The sequence below is a fragment of the Arachis hypogaea genome, chromosome 18 (assembly GCF_003086295.3).
Source record: "Arachis hypogaea cultivar Tifrunner chromosome 18, arahy.Tifrunner.gnm2.J5K5, whole genome shotgun sequence".
Classification (NCBI taxonomy): Eukaryota; Viridiplantae; Streptophyta; class Magnoliopsida; order Fabales; family Fabaceae; genus Arachis; species Arachis hypogaea.
In genome coordinates this window covers 111,685,493-111,705,373 of record NC_092053.1, presented here as the reverse complement: position 1 = coordinate 111,705,373, position 19,881 = coordinate 111,685,493, and the positions used below count along the sequence as shown (strand labels likewise).

The following is a 19,881-nucleotide window of genomic DNA, read 5'->3' as shown; positions in this document are numbered from 1 at the left end:
TGTCCAAAATTTTGAAGGGTCAGGGACATCATTGTATTTTGCAATCATCAGGGACAAAAATGTCTTCTAAAAAAAAGGTCGGGACGGATTTGTCATTTTCTCAAAAATATAAGATATTAATATAAGGTGTTTGCATCGATACAATGGTAAATTTATACGTACCGATACGTTTAAAATATGAACAAATAACAAGCCATGTAAAATTTATTTTCCACATCAGATTTTTTAAAAAAAATATATATCATATCACTAATTTTACTAAAATACTCTTATAATTTAATAAAAATAAAAAATATTTTTTATTTAATTTTTTAAAAGACTTAAATATCTTTTTTGATATATTAGACAAAAATTATTCTTTTAAATTAATCAAAATATTTAATTTTATTATTTTAAAATTTAAATAATCTAAAAAACAAAAACAAAAACACATCTAACAAAATTATTTATCTTCATAAACCCTAATCAATCATTGATACCAAAAATATTACACAAATCTAAAAAATACTAAAAAAATCACTTTATTGATTTATTCTTTGTTTTGCTAAATTCCTCACCCGACCTTCGTATCTCCTCAGTGTTTGTATCTCCCTCTCTTTCTCTTCAATCTCGTCTCTTCTCCCTCGGAAAGAAGACAAAGAGGCTTCCTCCACCACGCCCTACCAAGGTCACCGCAGCTTTCGCGCGTGCCTCACCTAGCCGAGAAGAACGTCGTCGCGTCAGAGAGCGTCGCCATCTTGTGCGCTCCAGAGAGCGTCGCCGTCTTCTTGGTTCCAGAGAGCGTCGCCGTCTTCCTCGTTCTTCATCACCGTCGTCAGCCTCTCCGATCCGGTAACTTCCTCCCTGCACTATCCATTCCTTCTATGCAAATAGTGTTAAGACGTTTACCTGTTGGGAGAAAGCATAAGCGAGTACTCTTTCTCTTCTGGTTGATGCCTCCATTCTGTTCTGCATTAGCATTTTTTATACATAGCTACTCACAGTGCTATCATCCCATTCTTCCTGAAAATCTCATGAACTATGCTAGTTAACAGAATTCGATCGATGGCGAATTATAGCTAAATTGATAAGCTTAGCACCTTCAATCACTCTTTTAACACTTTTTTATTTATGCAAGAATAAGATGAGCTTTGGTGAATTATTTTAAGCTTAATCTGAATTCAAGTCTTTGAATTTATGACAACATTTCAAGTGAACCAAAGTTAGTTGTTTTTCTTCTAACAAAATCATGTTACTTGCTAGTTTCATGAATTTAACATCGTCTTCTGTTATACCTTCTGCTTTGTTTTCGCCTTCAACCGTCGGCTGAATTTTCAGTTTGAACTTCAACTGAGGTTCCCATGGACTTTCTATCTGGACTTTCAGTTACTAAATTGAGCTGAACTTCACCATTATTGCATCCGATTTCATCCTTTCGACGCCTTAACTGAAATTTATAGCAAAATAATCATAAGAAGAAGGAAAAAATACTAAGCATAATATAAATAATGAATTTATTGATATAACTGATGTGAATATATGCAAATTGATGTTATTTAAGTTTATTGAGCTAACCAGAAAGCTTCTATATGCTGATTGAATCCGAATTGCTACTGCTTCTCACTCAATAATGTAGAACTACTTGAATTTGGCATTTCTTCTTGTTCTATTATATTCTCCACAGTTTCTTCACTTTTGGCATATTCTCTATCACTCAAGTTCTCTTGTATTATTGGTTGTGTAACTGTAACTTCAGAACTCAAGTGAAGCTGAATCCTCCTCTGCCACAACCGAATTGAATTCATTTCCACACAAGTATAATCTAACAGAACCCCATCTTCGATTTTCTGTTGAATTTCGCCTACCCTGAGAAAAAGTTACAAAATTTGTGATATGATCAAGAATTCTTGCAGCATATATATATATAGCATTTTTGAGAGACTCACTTTGCTTTCGTATGATGCGGCAGAACCATTTCTGGAGAAGACACCTCTTACCAATTCTCCAGTAAAACCCATATCTTAACTAGCTTTATGAATTTGAGAAGAGATCAAAAGAAATAAGAATTCTGAATGAGATTTATATTAATATGGACAATGCATAGATATAGCATATAGAGGATGATGCTACTAACTTTAGCATTTCTACATTATTAGATAGTAAAGTGATAAAGGCCAAGCTACATTCTCACTTGTCCTCTGTGATAATAAATTAATAATGTAATCTTAGTCTTAATATTTTCTTAATATGTGCACCAAAACTTTAAAGACACTTATTATTGTTACTTGCTTTATCTTATAATATGGTGAAATCACATGTTAGCTAGAATTGAATATGATCGTGATCTATATACAGGGATTTGCAGAGCTGGAATGCTGGCTCTAAATCAAGGAAACAAAATAATAGAAGCTGGAAAGTTAAAAAGAAAAAAAAGAAGGGTATATGGATTTAAGTGCAATATTTTTATTGTTGTCATGTACATCATCCTGTCATTTCTATTTCCGTATTCAATTTCATATTGTTCTAAGTTAAGCTAATATCTCTTGTTTTTACTTAATGACCGGATGGGGTCAATTTTTTATCTTGGATGTTCTCTCTAGATACAAGGCAGCCAATGCTCGTGAGGCTGAAAACATAGTAGAAAGAGTTACTCCAAGGTTACAGCATGCCAATTGTGCAGTTGTACTATCAGCTGTTAAGGTAAATTTTGTTTATTTATTTTTTTCCCCTTTACTTATTATCTTGCATTGCACATTAGAGATTACATTTTATGTTGTTTGCTAACTACAGTTTTTAATGGGATGTACGTGATCCTGCAACAAATGGAGCTCATCACCAGCACTGATGTGGTTCGAAATCTCTGTAAAAAGATGGCTCCTCCTCTTGTGACATTACTCTATGCAGAACCCGAAATACAATATGTAGCCCTGCGGAATATCAATCTTATGGTACAAAGAAGACCACCAATTCTTGCCCATGAAATTAAGGTGGTGATCTAAAACCGATTTTGTTGAATTCTTCATTAAGAAATAGCACATTTGGGCACTAGTGAAGAACTTCTCTTCTCTAGTTTGGAGACTGGGCTTATTATATATCTGCAGGTGTTTTTCTGCAAGTACAATGATCCTATCTATGTGAAAATGGAAAAGTTGAGATTCATTTCAAGCTATTTTTACTTATTTCTTGTTTTATGTAGTTCGTATTTGGACCTTCTGTCCTTTCATTAATGAAATGTGTTCTTTTCTGTATTTTTTTTTATAAATAGCAAGTTATCTTGTTTCAGTGATGAGACTTGTATGTCTTTCATTCGCTTGGTGCTGAATTGCAGCTTAACAGTTGCATATTAATTATCAGTGGCTGCATCCTCATGTATTATATTAACTTGTTAAGCAAGGGGCTAGTTTTGATTTCTTTAGTCCTTTGATGTCGATTTTTTTAGAAAGGCTGTTCGCGCTATTGGTCGTTGTGCAATCAAATTAGAGATGATTCAGGTACTGAGGGCCCACAACAGATGATTCAGGTACTGCCTCATATTGCATACAACATACTTGTCAAGAACTGAACCCCTTATTTATGGACCAATTGAAGTTCTCGAAAAGATTCTAAAATTAAAAGTTTTATGGAGAGCATAGTGAAATTTCTTGATATATTATTATCTAGACAGTACTTTCACACCCCATTTTCAGTGTCCTCAAAACGCCATCTTTGAATTATATAGGAAGGGTGTCAAACAAACTGATCTTTCTCTACCAAAATTGAGTTGTAGGACCTCTGTTTTACTTAGTATGCAAACCTTTATCTGTGAGATCTTTTTCTTTAAAATTATAGTCTAAATTGATATATCTTAGATAATTGTGTGTATTCCTTTGTCTGTATGTTATGGACTATGATACTTTCTTCTTCCTCAAAAAATCTAAGAAATCTCTCTCTCTCTCTCAACTTTATTGACTAGTGTATTCCTAGAAAGGTTCCTAAAATTGTTGGAAGCCAAACAAAAAGTTTACCATTTTGTTGTTAGTTGTATAAGATGGTTCTGGGAATCTACTATTAAGCACATACTCCTATGATCAACCTTTAGGTCAAATTCTTACTTGACTTCTCCTTTGAATATCAATTTTGAGCTGTAACAATTAATGGTCCTAACTTGTCTTTCTCAGGCAGCTAAGGATGTTGTGTTAGCTGAGAAACCTATGATAACTGATGACTCAAACCAACTTGATTTGTCTCTACTTGATGAGATCCTTGTCAACATTACTACATTATCTTCAGTTTATCACAAGCCTCCAGATGCATTTGTAACCCGTTCACACACCTCAGCCCAGAAAGCTGAAGATGAAGAGTATCCTGAGGGAAGTGAAACAGCATATTCTGAGTCATCTTCTGCAAATCCTGCCAATGGTGCTGTTTCAACCCCGGCATCCGTTGCACCGCCATCACCTCCACCTGTCGTGCCTGTGCTGGATTTACTTGGTGATTTGATGAGTCTTGTTCCTAGTGATGAACCAGCTACTCCTGCTGGGTGAGTTAAACATGGATAATTTTGACAAAATTGTGGCTTGCTTATTTGATATTTCCTATAAGATGATTGGCTATATTTTGTTCTAATTTTTTGCTTGTTTAGAACGTTATTACTTTTGTATTGAAATGGTGGCCGACAATGATTTACATGAAGCTGTGATGTATTATAATATGATAAAATAGGGTTATGTGCATTTTGGATAAATAAACATATGTAATAGACAGTAATAAAAGCAACAGTCCTTTTCTACCGTTGATTGCTTTCTAAATCAAATGTATGGATTTGTATATGAAAACTTTTTTTCTTCTTTCAACTCTCTCTCGTCTCTCTTTTACAAAATTATCTCCTCTCTGTAAATTTATTTTATTTAATTAGAAAAGGAAAAATTAAATGTTTAAAATTAACCGGAGGATAGGTGTATACTAGAGCAGAGGAGGGTCTTTGACAGATGTAAAGTTATCGTTTGTTTATTCACAACGCCTAAAAGATATAAATTATTGAATGAAGACACTGGGCAACACGTTCTCGCCTACAGAAGCAACATTAATGTATGTGTTAGGTGGCTGAACCCAAATTTGAGTAACTCGAGGACAAAAATATTTCACACTAAAACGCCTTTGGAGGTAGAGTGAAATATTTCACAATTCACACTATAAAACTGAACCAATACTACAAGTAATTACAAACCAAGTTTGGAAAGCAAGACATGTCTAGCAGTATTCAGTAAGGTGGTAATCTAACATTGGGCAATCTCATATCCACATGATACATTGATGCTGAAAGCTTTTATTTTTAGCACCACAGCAAATTTATATCCATTGGGAGTACCCAGCAACTGAGAATTCAAGGCTTCTGAACTATCGCCCACCATCATGCAAATCTAGCCATACTTTGTTCCGTGTAGACAAGAAAGTAGGGACTTCCGTACTCTCTAAAATTAAAACAAAAATAATGTAGACTTTACATCTGGCATAAAATGTAAACAACACTCGGGAGCAAGACTTCCAGAGTCAAATGAGTGGTTGAATGACAATTCCCTGTCACATATCATGAGTGGAACGGCTACTATCTGAATGATGATTCTGTGATCCTACATTTGAGCTATGCCGGGAAAATAAGTTGGGGTATGAAAAATATGGATCATCATCTAATGAAGGCAATCTATTAGGCTGGTGAGGAGAGAATTTCTCTCCCACTGAATGATTTTTTGGTAAAGAAGAATCAAAATCTGCTTTGAGTGTATCGAATGAAGGAAAACTTGGTGAACCAGATAGAGAGTCTGAAGCAAAGTGATCCTGGTTAAGTTCAAGAGTATTTCTGCCACTGCCATCGGAGGTACCTCTAGAATTATGCTTAGCTAGATGTCCCCTTTCTGTAGTAGATTGATTGTCATCCCCTGCATAAAATGCGTTCACAGAGCTGCTATCAGGTGACTGTTCACTGTTTTCCCTGGTAAGCTCGCTAATTCGGACTTGAGCAAGACTAGCTGCTGAGCGAGCTGCAGCTGTAGCACATTCAGCAGATTTTGTGGCAGCATGAGAAGCAGCCAACACATCCTGCAGGTCCACATTGGCTTCAGATTTTGAGCTTGACAAGGAGTTCACATTGGCTTCAGTTTTTGTGCTCAACATGGGGGGAGGAGAATCACTATGTCTAGTAGAATATGATCCAGCCGGTAGTGGAGGGGAGATGAACGGCACAAACTGCTTGCTTTCCATTTTACCAGATGTATTATGGGGTTCATCTCTCTGAATAGTTGACATCTCGTGAAGTTGCTCATGCCTTATGTCTGGGATATCTCCAGACTCCAGAGTAGCTAGATGAACGAAGATTAACTTCAGGAGGTGGAACAACTGGAGCTGTGGCAGTATTTGCATTTGGCTGGACCGATACCTAAGGCACATCAGGGAAGTCCAATATGTCTGAATCGGAATCAGAATCAGGTTGTTCTTTATTGAAAGTATCAGGAGCAGTGTTTGACTCTTCATCTTGTTTTTCTTCAGGTGGTGGCACGTTTGACCCAACAAATTGTGTGGGGCCATTCTGGCAATGAAAAATCATTTTAAGATTATGGTGCAAAGAAAGGAAAGCCAACATGAGATTGTTACTGTTGCACTAGTCACTACTGCCTAGTACTTACCAGCAAGTCCTCGTGTTTCTTAAAGAACTCGGTTTCTGAAGCAGCCGGATCCCATTCTATCTCATGCTCAACAACAATTTCTTTTAAAAGGTTCAGTTTCTTTTCAGGTGATGGAGCACGAACCAACAGCAGCTCTATTAACTACAAGTGAAATTCACAAAGAAAAATGTCATAAAAGAGAATAACTTCCATCCTTGATGGTAAGTCTATATAAATGGTTTTCTCCACATAGGATGAAAAGTTAAGGAACCTGGCAATTAACACCATAGTCCGGCCTGAGTTCAGTAGCAGCAGATAAAAATTCCTTCCCATATTTGGCAGCAAATGCCTGCTGAACCTACAATAACTTCGGCAGATCTGCACATCTGGGTGCAGCAAAACATACACTAGATATGGCTTCCTTCAAATCTAGGGGACATTCCCTGAGAAACATTAAAAATTTTATGAGACAAAATAACGAGTCAAATGGCATATAGAAGATAGACAAAAACATATTCTAATCCACATGGATATTGATTTATATTACTAAAAATCCTAAGAGATAAGTGAAAGATGAATAATTCAGAGAAAAAAAAAGGGGGGGGGGGGGGTAGTGCTACTTTTAGTGAGAAAAAAAATGAATGCTTCATGTTAACAAATGCATGTTCTACACATTGCTACCTTAGTTGTAAATCATACTTGGATGTCAATGATGTAAAGTAAATTCAAACAAGCAAACAAAGCTAGAATACCTTTGTGCCTCGATTATTGGAAGTCTCACAGCAATTAATTCACAGAACAGTTCAATGATCTCCTGGGCAGCCATCATGTTCTCCTCTCTGATAATATGCTCCACCTGCATCAATAGCCCTTCCAAGAGAAGGTTTTAGTATGTTAACAGCATCAATAGCCCTTTCAGCTGCTCCAGCTCCAATTAGAGTGTGCATTTCATCGATAAAAAGTATTATCTCATCACTTTGTTTAATTTCCTCCATCAGTTTCTTCAACCTCTCCTCAAACGCACCACAATATTCAGTTCCAGCAACAAGCAGACCCATATCTGTATTTGTGGATACACTAGAAATCCTACTGCATAGGATAAATTAACTCCCTAAAAGCAACTCATATATAAAAAAAACTACTATTTACTGATATGTATGGTTCTGAATTTACTGATTATAATGAAATCAATCCTAATACCAAAATGGCATAATAACAAGCACCACTAGAAGAAAAATCATAAAGGATCATAAAACCCAAAAGTAATAATGATGGCCAAGAAAATCCACCTTTGAGAATAATAATAATTATATCTCTAGTCAAATCGAAACATTAAGTAATCCGGCAAAACAAAAAAGAATGCAAACGTGAACAAAATATGGTGCGTATGTCACTAGAAGGTTTAAGTAATCAGGTTTTCTAAATATTTAGATTTCTCCTAACAATTTAAGGGCATGCAAGCTAACAGGGGTCATTATATTAAGTATTGACAATGTCAGACAAAGCAAATGAAACTTTATAGAGCGATTGGCCAGATGGCTCAATCTATCTATATAGAGAAATACAATGACTTTATCTTTCAAAAGCAAAACCATGCATAAAGAAACTATCATTATCAGATTCCAAGGAACCATTTCCAGTAAATCCACACAAGGTGAAATAACTGCTCAAAAGAAATCGTACCAGATGTATAAGCAAAGTGTATGTGACTTGTTTGTGCCAATACAGCCTTCTCCAATGGCGGTAAGGAAGCCTCAATATTTTGAACACGAACGATCAATCTATGGCTCCTAGAAGCAGTTGTCATTACTTGTTCCTGCAACCCATGAAAAACCTCTGCTGCAAAACTAAAATATGGACCTTCTATCCTTTCATTAATGAAATATGTTCTTTTTATGTTTTCCAAACCACAAACTAAAATGATGTTTAGAGAAGGCATAAAAGTGCGTTGACTATTGTAACTTTAGTGTGTAATGGCAACTATGTCCCTGCTATAACGCTATTCTCTTTTCTACATCTTTGCTTGGATCCTCTTTCCTTTGATGTTTTTATATAACTTCCTTTTGTTTTTGCCTAATTATTTTCCCTCTCCCTATATTCAGACATGCAACAAGCTTACAACAAAAATAATATTTACGGCCAAATCACAATTTTTTGGAATTCATGATATATTCTGCTATATATGCTCTGAAATATTTTATCATATGAATAGTATTTTTCTATATTATTTTTTTGTTACGTTGTTTTCCTTACTTTGTTAACATAATTTACCACAACAACAAATGAAGTGAATGATTATTAGTGAGCTTACTGATTTTTAGAGCTCCAACCAGAGTAACCGGCAAATTGTGTTAACACATGTCTTCATGTTCTAACCTTGTCACTTTTTTGTTTGAATCTTTGTTCATGTTTCATGAAAGCTTCTCCGAAAGTGCTTGACATCAGAAGGCTCCACACCGTAGAACACCGCTTCGACGTATTGCCCCAACTTATGCTTCATTCAAGGATCTTCTGGAACTCGTTTAAGCACCAAGTGGAGGAAGCGTAGTTTGGTGAGAGAACAATGATTGCAAACATGGAGTCTTCAATTGCTGTGAGAAATTCATGTGAAATAACGTCACCTTTGCGAAGGTTGGTCTCATCAATGAAGGTAGTGATTCCCTTCATTGTGAGTGCGCATAGAGATGGCTAGTGAATCCATTGCGAGGGTCTTCACCCTGAAGCTGTGATGAACACATCATACTTGCATGATCTTGAAGAAGTAGAAGCCATGTATACAGAGAAGACGATTACGAGCAAAGAAGAAAGATAACTGGGTTTGTGTTAGAGTGAATAGTATAGTAAAAGCAGCTAGACGGAGAGAAAAGCTTCTATAATACAAAACTGGAAACTGGAATTTAATGTAATATTAGAAGAAGCAAGACCGAGAGATGCCGAACTTAAAAAGTTTATATAATGTTGGGTTGAGATTGACTTATATTCTGTTTCATTCTCACTCTGAAAAAGTGAAAATACAAAACCATTTGTTTTGGCGTTTTGCCGTACAAACCACTTTCCCTTTTTGCGATAAAAAAAAATAGCCAATTATAGAGTGAGAACGAAACAGAGTCTACACTATAAATCAATCTCAACCCAACATTATATTAAATTCCAGTTTCCGATTTTCAGTTTCCATATTATAGAAGCTTTTCAAGTTCGGAATCTCTCTGTCTCTCATCTTCCGATATTACATTACATTCCAGTTCCAGTTTTCAGTTTCCAGTATTATAGAAGCTTTTCTCTCGCTCGCTGCTTCTACTATCCTATTCACTTTCCGCATTATAGAAGTTTTTCTCTCGCTCGCTGCTTCTACTATCCTATTCACTTTCCGTATTACTCTAACACAAACCCAGTTTACTCGTAATCCTCTTCTCTATATACATGGCTTCCACCTCTTCTACTTCTTCAAAATCATGCAAGTATGATGTGTTACTCAGGCAATGGATTTACTAGCCATCTCTATGCCGCACTCACAAGGAAGGGAATCATTACCTTCATTGATGAGACCAACCTTCGCAAAGGTGACTTTATTTCACATGAACTTCTCACAGCAATTGAAGACTCCATGTTTGCAATCATTGTTCTCTCACCAAACTACACTTCCTCCACTTGGTGCTTGGACGGACTCCAAAAGATCCTTGACTGCAAGGATAAATTGGGGCAACACGTCGAAGCAGTGTTCTACAGTGTAGAGCCTTCTAATGTCAGGCACCAGAAAAGAACCTTTGGAAAAGCTTTCATGAAACATGAACAAAGATTCGGACAAGAATATAATAAAATATTTCAGAAAGGGTAGAAAGGGAGAGGGAGGATGAGGAGATTTGTTGATATATGGTGGGTGGTGGAGACTTGTAAATGTATGAAAATGGAGGAGGGGGAGACTTGTACATATAGGGTGGGTGAGGTTCATGTGCAGGTGGCGCCGCTTGTGGAGCTGGGTGGTAGGGAGAGTTGTGGCATCCATAATAAGGACTCTGATCATCATCAGCAGCAACATTGATAGCAATTAAGCAAAATGCTAATGCATAAATGAGTGGAGGCAAATGCTTCCATGTCATTGAGGTTCCCATAACAACTAACTCTTGCGGCAGCTGCAACCTCAGCTCCAAACCTCTTACGCAGCAACCACAACAACTCTAATCACAACATAGAATAACCAAGAATCAATCTTATAGCCAAGGTTCTGAGAACCGGACCAGTCATTGAACCAATCAAGTGACTGGTTCAATGGTTCACTGGTTCGACCAGAGTCGAACCGTGGTTAAACCGGGTTAATTAAATATACAGTGAAATTATAAAAAAAATTCAATATACAAATCACAACATTGAATATAGCATTCAAAAATCCAGAGCCTCAAAACCCAGAATCCAAAATATTCTATATAGCATTCAAAATAAATAAAAAACTCAAGCAAATTTTGAATGAACATCGGATTGCAAAAGAGCCTTTTGTACTTTCTGTAACAAACAAACCACACAAACAACAATCAGCATCCACTGTACTGTTATAGGGTTTGGACCAATAATGGGCCTGAACACACTTTATCAATTGACATAGAAATTAGAAAATTATCTACCCGAGTACAAAGTATAGCAATACTATTGCACAGTAAACAAATTGAAAATTTCTGTAAAACGCAAATAAAAAATCCAAATTACAGAATGATTAACAAAAAAATTAACAAAATAAAAAAACTGAGAAGTTCACGGCAGCAGAACAAATTCCCTACGACTCAACAACTTCAAATAGTAAATCCAACAAATCAGAATCACAGAATCAGTATTATACTAACTCAGCAACTTGATGGAATCAGAAGTGACAGCGACGAAAAGGGAAGCAGAGAGAGAGAGCTCGAACAAGAGAGAGAGAGAGAGAGAGCTCGGACAGACAACTACCTATGGACCCAGCAATCCTTCGCGACGCGATGCCAGGAGCTCAATGCAGCCCTTCTTGCGACGGCCAGGAGAAGAGGAACATCGAGAAGATGGTTAAGCAGACTTTACCACTAGCGACGATGGCACCCACAGCGAGAAGAAAGGTTCGACGAAGAGTGTGAGTGATGGGTTTCGGATGATAGCTAGTGGGTGGTGGGCTGGTGGCTGTTGGAACTTCGAAGAGAAGAGAGGGAGTGAGGGGATCAAGGGACAAATTAGGGATTTTTGAGTGAAAAGGAAAAAAGGGAAAGGAGGGATTTTTGGTTTCAGCGTTTTAGCTATTTATTTTTTTTTCAGCGTTGGATTTTGGAAACCGGTGCTTTTAAAAACCCATCTGGTTCATCCGGTTTGACGGTTAATCGTTAGTTCGACCGATTTTTTATTGATTTTTTATAAGACGGTTTTGAGAATGGACTGGATCGACCAGATGACAAATTTCCGGTTAACTTGATTGAACTGACTAGTCGGATCCGGTTTTTAGAACCTTGATTATAGCAATTAAGGCCGCAAAACCTTAGCTTAAGGTAACAAAATAATGACTAAAGGACTTTTCGAAACGGAAACGCTTACCGTAACAGAGAAGAAATTACTGAGTGAAGTAGCAACAGTTCCGGTGTTGGTGTATAACAGAAAACTCGCGGTAACCATAAACCTAGCACAACAGCCTCATCAACACGCTCCGTAATAACGCACTTAACAAACAGGGAGATTTAGAAGTAAGGTTAGAGCTTATCAAGACAGAGAATTCAGAGAAGCGGCGGTTTCCGACAGCAGAGGCAGCGGTGGAGCAGCCGCAGCTCCGGTGACAACTCCTGGAGAGCAGAATGGTGACTGAGCTCCGACGGGGTGCTTACACCGAAAGCAGAGGCAACCACCAGCCATTGCGCCAACTAGGAACGGCCATGCATGGCGGTGCACAGTCCGACGACGGCTCGGCAGTGGCGAGGAGTGGTGACGGCATGAACGGCGATGAAAGTGGCTGGCTCCAGCGACGGTGACAGGTCGCGGTGAGAGTGACGATAGCGACGGCGGCTTCCCTCAATGGACGACGCGGCGACACGAGTGGCGGCTGAATAGGTCGCGGTCCCCCCTTCCTCGCGGATCTCTCTCCTCTGCTTCACCCATGGATGACGGCGATGCTAGCTCCCTTCGGCGAGGACGATGGCGCGAACAGCTGCAGCCATGGCGACGGACTTCACGGTGGTGGTTGCAGCTCGCGGCGACAGAGAAGCTCCTCCGCGACGGCGCAGCTGGCAGCAATGGAAATGAATCAGCAATGACACCCCTCTCTTTTCTGTGTCGGTGTAAGGGTGTGTGTGGATGAGCAACGGCGTGAAAGTGGGCGAGGGGAGGGCGTCTGTGAGTGTATTTGCAGGAAGACGGTGTGTGAGGAGGATGGGTGTGGGCTCGACAGCGTCAAGAAGGAAAAGGAGGAGGAGGGTTATGGCGGCTGGGAGATGAAAATGATGTTGGGGTTAGGGTTTTGCTATGTTAAAAATTAGGATTTGTGAATTAAAAATAGTAAGGGTAATTCTTGGTAATTCTAAATAAAAATAGAGATAATATAATAATTGAAAATTAATTTTAATCTAACAATAATAATGTATAAAATATTATTTATTCATCAATTTATAAATTATTTTTTAATAAATATTTTAATTTAAAAAAATTAGACATAATATAATTAATTTTTTTGTTTATAAAGATAAAAGTATTAAATTCTGAAATCTTAATTATTTAAATTAAATTATATAAAATTTTTATTATTTTATATTTACTAAATTTTATAATTTAAATATAGAAAATAATTCGATAGTTATAAAATCAGATAAAATCTTAAATTATTTTAAATTTAATTAATCAAAATTTATTTTAATTATCTTTAATAAAATAATTTCTGAGATTAAAGTACTTAATGAATAAATAAATCAAAACTAGCTTTTAATAAGATTTTTTTTTTTTTTGAAATTTTTGAGTCTTACACCACCTCTCAATGAATGCATTTATTATAGGCTCATCCACTCAAAAGCGATGAGTGTTCAGCCAAATGATACAAATCATCTCTAATATGATCTGATCATGCAAAGACATATTTTGTTTTCTCTTAATACTGTAAATACACCTAATTGATTGCATTATACGAAAAAAATAACTACGCGCTAATAAAATTCTAAAACATACAAACCTAAACCATAAATTATTTATGAAAATATCCTAATCAGATTTTAAATACATAAATGAGTGTTTTCTATTTAATCTTTTAAATACACAAAAATTATATAGATGTTACGTGAAAATAAAAAATATAAAAATTCTAAAACATGCAAGCCTAAACTATAAATCATTTATAAAAAAAGTCCTAATTAGATTTTAGATACACAATGCGTGTTATTTATCTAATCTTTTAAATAAAACTGGATATATGCTATGTGAGAAGAAAAAATATAAAAATTCTAAAACATAAAAGTTTAACCCATAGATTATTTATAAAATATCCTAATCAACAAATAAATATACAAATGCATGTTATTTATCCAATCTTTTAAATATATAAAAATTACAAAAATATTAGGTAAGACAAAATATAAAAAGACTTATATATTTAAACAGCTACAACTAATCTCTTAATACAATGACAACTCTTATAGTTAGAGAAAGTCTAGGAATTCAGCAGTTTTATTAAAATTGAGTTTTGCTAAGGAGACAATGAGATATCTATACAATTCATACAATGGGCTGTTTATTTGGCCCAATCTAAATTAATAATGTAATTTAACCATCAGTAACCCTCATTTCATATGGCCTTTTACTCCTAATTTTTACCTAATTCAAATTTTTTCCCTTTAACCCTTTTATCCCCGTCGTGACCCTCCCCCCTCCCACCCCCCCAAAAAAAACCCAATGGTCATTCGACAAGACCCCACCCACCCCAGCCGCCGCCCAGTTGTCCACAAAGCAACCTGCAGCCAATCGATCCGCTCCTGTGCGACGTAGAGCCTCTGATTCCTTCGACCGGAGCTGTAGCACCCAGCTTCGTCGCACCTACGCCCTTGCGGGAAGGAACTCCATCGCTCCTCACGCGACTGAACATCCGTCTACTGAGGAGTCAACATCCATCATCGCCGACTCAAGAACAGTGCTGGAGTAATATCCCATGGCAAGAGAAGCCCAAGAAAGGGCGGTTGCAATAGACCTCATGCTCCATGGCGCTTCAGTGAAGAAGAACTCCATCATCCCAGCAAGAGTGAAAAGATCAACAGAGCCAAGAAACAAGTACTGTAACACCACCCACAAGAACATTATGGGAAGAGGCTCCGTTGAATCCGTTAGACCATGAATCAACGCCGTTTTCTTTCTCTTTGTTTCGACTAACGCGGCAACTGCCATGGCCACTATGGAAAGAACCAACCCTGTTCCAATTCTTTGTAAATGCGTGATTTCGGTTTCGGTTCTGGTTATTTTTCTTGCGAATGGGAGGATGGCGTGGTCGTACATGGGGGCAAGAACCATGATGAAGAGAACTGGGAATACAGGGAGAGAAGCTGGTGGGACCTTGAAGGAACCAAGATTTGTGTCCATGGTGGATGATTGTTGGATTGAGAAGGTGGAAAGTTGAGCTAGGCAACAATTTAGCATTATGGTTGACATGAAAATCGGGAGGATTCTTAGCATTGTGGACCCTCTTTTACCTTTTGTAATTTTGTGAATATGTTGGTCTTCATTCACTCAGGCATGACATTTTAAAAAATGCATGAAAGTGAACATCCATTTTCTCTGTGAAAGGAACCATCTTTATTCTAGTTAAAACGAACATCCGTCTAACTATGTCTTTATTCAGGGATTTATCTTTAGTTTTCCAAAGTGGAACGACTTGAAATTGTTAAGCTTTGAGTTCTTGAAATTTAAACTTGATTCGAGTTTCCATGAAGTATTCTGAACATATGTTATAGCGAAAGTGAACATCCATTTTTTCTGTGAAAATAACCATCTAGTTTCTTACTATAACGAACATCATGTCTTTATCTAGAGATTTATGTTTACTTTTCCAAAGTCAAATGACTTGAATTTGTTAAGCATTGAGTTCTTGAATTTTGACATTAAGCCAAGATTTCATGAAGCGTCCTGAATAGACGCTATAGTGACCACGATCTGAACATCCAGTTATATGTAAAAATGAACATCAAACATTTGTAAGTAGCAATAATCGTGTAATTAATAAGTGAGATCATATAATCAGAATGAACATCCGTCTTGTCTAATAAATTAACCATCTGGATGGATACAATAATGGTGAACATCATTAATATTTAGAAACGAACATCCAAATTTTTTTTAAAATAAACCCATTCTTTCCAGACCAGATAATCATTTTCGTCTATAGTATCTAATACATGAATTACGTACTTAAAGTCATGTCCAACAGAAACTAACTATTGTCGAATGAGTTTAACAAAAGCATGAACCCATTAAATTGGTGGGGCTCATTGCGGCCAACATGAGCACCGACCTCTAGAGTCCAAACCTCGTAACCAAGATCCATCTCTTCACTTCCAACCTCAATAACATCCGATAGTTACATGGCCTACAATTCCAAAAAAAAAAATAATAAGATAAATCCTTAGTATATATCATTTGTTTGAAACCTCACTAACCAGCACAAACAATGCAACCATAAAAAACAAATCAAGTCAATCATTCTACCAAGCTCGTAGACCAAAAAAGAAACTTCACTAACCAGCACAAACAATGTCACTATACATCACATACATGAACATGCAGTAGATACAACTACCAAGCACATAGTCCAGACATCGGTTTCAGAGTCAATGGTGACTAGAGTTGTTCTTTTTATTCATTTAGTGTTTATTATGTGTGATCATATGTATATTCCAAACTAAACATGCAGGAAGCATATTAAGTCGTCCATCCGTTGATAACTAACTCTTGGCTATTTAATTTTCATTATCAAATTAAATCTTAATAATGATAATAACATTCGCTGTTTTTCATATTCAACAATCTCATGCTTATACATACAATTTACATTAAATCATATAAATTCATATACCAATAAAAGTTAATCCAAGGAAGACCTAGTTTCATCCAACGTCACATTAATATGCCATGCTTAATTAACACATACAAATTTCTCATACATAAAAGCATACCATGAACATAAAACCTTCATAAATTTGGTTGAATCATGAATTTTTATGATGCATTTGGGTAAGCATTAAACATAAAAATAAATACGCCACTTGGATTGAGTATGAACATCTAATTCACATGAAAATAACCATTCATTATCAGTACATTCAACGAACGTTGCTCACTATATTAGATTTCTCACCCTCGACGACATCATGGTTTGCTACGTGTTCATGTGTATGTGAATTGAGGCTGGAAAGCTTAGTTATTGCAATTGTGTATTGAATTTGCAAGGGTTAATCAAAATTAGCACAAAGAAAATAATCAAGACAATAATAAAGAAGCCCACTTATTCATGTCAAAGAGTACAAAATAATCACATACACACAGCTCTTTGTTCAAAAAGCAATAATTTTGATGAAATCTAATTTTAATTGCTCAAAAACTTCAAAGAATGAGTGATGATGCATGTGATCATTTATGTTCAAAACCAACATGAATAAACCATTTCATTCAAATCACTCAATAAAACATGGTATGCACTTCTTAAAAATATACCAAACAATTGATAACATCTGAATTTTTTAACCAAATTGGTGTTTTGATAAAAAATCACAAACAAGTGCATAACAAAATTCAAGCTCAAACATCATTAGAAATCACATGAAACTGCACAATTGTAAATTATAATGCTTCATGAAAATAGAATTTAAGTCAAATACTGGCCATACATAAGAATTAAACATACAGATTTCATTTAAGCATTTCATCGAGCATATGGTGTGCATCATGTGTAAACAGAGCATTGAGTTTAATGGAAGCAGCAATCAACCCATAAAATTCAGCCAGCAAACACATTCAATCTAGCAACAGATATTAACTAGTCCTAAGCCTAATCTATATGCAGGAACCAGAATTAAAAGCAATGAAATAAATAAAATAGAAAGAACCGGGAACAAGAAAAGGGATGGAACCTGCGTTGATGAAGGAGAGAAAGAAGAACGGGGGCAGTGATGGTGTCGCAGCGGCACAGAACTTAGCCGCTGTTGGATTGCATCGGGGTGTTGCTCGCCGGAGCTGGCAGGCGCGAACAGGGGCGTGGGGCAGCGAACAAGGCAGGGAGAAATGGGAGAAAGAGGAAAGAAAGAGAAGAGAGATAGGGTGGGCGACGGTGGTTGGTTGGCTGGGGGTGATGGTTGGGGTGATCTGGGTTGAGAAAACGAAGAAGAGAGATAAGGGTTGGTTAGAGAAGAAGCGATGGAGAGAAAGGAAGTAATGGCGGATTGAGAGAGGGGTTTGTTGTTTTGATTCTATGACTTAGGATAATCCTAATTTAATTCAAATTTCAAATTAGAAAGAATTCAAAATTAAATAACTACCTATAATTTAATTTTAATTACAATTAAACCCATTGTACACATTGTACAATAAGGCTATTGTCTCCTCATACTTTTCCATTAAAATTTGGCCAGCACATAACTATCAAACGAAAAATGAGTAATCTTACACCATTAAATGTAATATCACACCATTATATACCATTTATTGTTATTATTATTGATTGACGGTTTATTTTTATTGTTATGTTATTCTGACAAAATTATTTTCTTAGTTAAACGCCTCGTTAATTAGTATGTAATTTTCTAATTTATTTTAATATGAAGATGTAAAGAATGCAGAATATAATTATTCAGGTGTATAATATTTCGTCATCTGTATACACAAATTATGTGTGCAAAAATGAATAGAGAATACAAAATTTGATACGCTGATTCGATGGAATATATAAATGGTTATAAATAATTATTTTTCTAATGTTTTACGCTGAATATTTTTTAAATCAATAAAGATTAAATTTTAGATCTTTAAGTCATAAAAATTTTAATATTATGTCATAAAATTATTTTTTTAAAAATTTAAATTAATAAATAGAAATATAAAAATAATTACATCTTAACGCTAATTAATTATTTGTCAAATTTAGCTGACCTTCTAAAAATCTTTATTAAAATTTAACTTTTAGATTTGGAAGATATATATGTGATGGAAAAATATTTTCTACAAAAAAAATTGATAACATGAGAAGAATTGAGTCTTAAATAACTATCGAGTTTATAATTTTTATAATATGAGTTTTATTATTTTGATTTAAAGGTAATCAGATATTTATTATTTTACTTTTTTTTTTTACTTTAGAAAAGATTAATCTATATTGGATTATCTCAATTCAATTTGCAGTTACGTTTAATTATTTAATTGAAATGATATTTATACAATAAACTAAAAATAGTTCAAAATTATTCATACTAAATAATTTTTAATTGGTATACATTAATAATTTGTAAATTTAATTTTAAAGTTAACCTTTATATTTTTTATAATTTTAGGGAGAAAATGAGATAATTAAGATAAAGTTTAAAAAAAATGAAGAAAGAAAGAAGAACATGTTGAGAAGAAAGAAAGGAGAGAAAAAATATAAGGAAGAAAAAGAAGAGAAGAAGGAAAGAAAGAAAGAAAGGAGGTGACAAAGAAAAAGAAAACTCCAAAAAAAAAAACAGCTATGTAACAAAAAAAAAACAAAAAGGAGAAACAAGGGGAAAAAAACCAAGCAGAAGAGGAGAAAAAAGAAAAAATGTTTAATTTGAAACATAATTAAAAAATAACTTAATATTCATCTAAAATAGACAATAATTTTGAAATCAATGTAACAAAATATAATAATTTACCACTTAAAAACAAGTATTCGATCATAAAGTACAAGTCAGAAATGAAGAATAGTAGAGGTAAAGAAGAAAAAGAATACTTTATTTTGGGCCTACATCGTTTCTTCTCTCTTCATATACAAAGCGACGACATTTCTAACTTGTTTGAGTGCCAAGGGTAAACGAAGTCGTTTACTCATCATCGAGCGTGGCAACAAGGGTGCATTCCGTTTGTCTAGTCATCGCCGGAAAGAGTTGAGGGACCACATTGGTGCTCAGACTTGAATCTGGAGGACTAGTATAGGTAATTTTGAATTTCGGGGACCAAAATGGGTAATCGCGTGAATCTTAGGGATCAAAATGGGAATTTAGTCGTATTACAAATTGTAGCACTAGCGATCCAACAGCTTTTGTCAACAAACATAGCCATCTTCCGCTAA

General features: G+C 35.6%; 1 protein-coding gene, 1 long non-coding RNA gene and 1 pseudogene across 5 annotated transcripts; 1 reads left to right on the top strand and 2 right to left on the bottom strand.

Annotated features, from left to right (window-relative positions):
* Positions 1–474: 474 nt before the first annotated feature.
* On the top strand, positions 475–4,747 carry LOC112769156 (beta-adaptin-like protein B). Of its 4 annotated transcripts, none has more exons than XM_025813598.3 (6): positions 475–831; positions 2,335–2,417; positions 2,580–2,679; positions 2,819–2,966; positions 3,419–3,499; positions 4,137–4,747. In XM_025813598.3, exons 3-6 carry the CDS (start codon positions 2,645–2,647, stop codon positions 4,500–4,502), a joined length of 630 nt encoding a protein of 209 aa, XP_025669383.1. In that variant the 5' UTR covers positions 475–831; positions 2,335–2,417; positions 2,580–2,644; the 3' UTR covers positions 4,503–4,747. The 4 variants fall into 4 exon arrangements, with proteins under 4 accessions (XP_025669383.1, XP_025669381.1, XP_025669382.1 ...); XM_025813596.3 differs by having other exon boundaries at positions 2,770–2,966; XM_025813597.3 differs by lacking the exon at positions 2,335–2,417 and having other exon boundaries at positions 527–831; positions 2,770–2,966.
* A 442-nt stretch (positions 4,748–5,189) lies between these two features.
* Positions 5,190–8,707, bottom strand: LOC112769158 (uncharacterized; annotated as a pseudogene).
* A 1,921-nt stretch (positions 8,708–10,628) lies between these two features.
* On the bottom strand, positions 10,629–11,845 carry LOC140181734 (uncharacterized). Its single transcript, XR_011876860.1, has 2 exons — positions 11,553–11,845; positions 10,629–10,792 (listed from the first exon to the last, which is right to left on the bottom strand). It is a non-coding gene; the product is annotated as an uncharacterized lncRNA (long non-coding RNA).
* Positions 11,846–19,881: the final 8,036 nt, after the last annotated feature.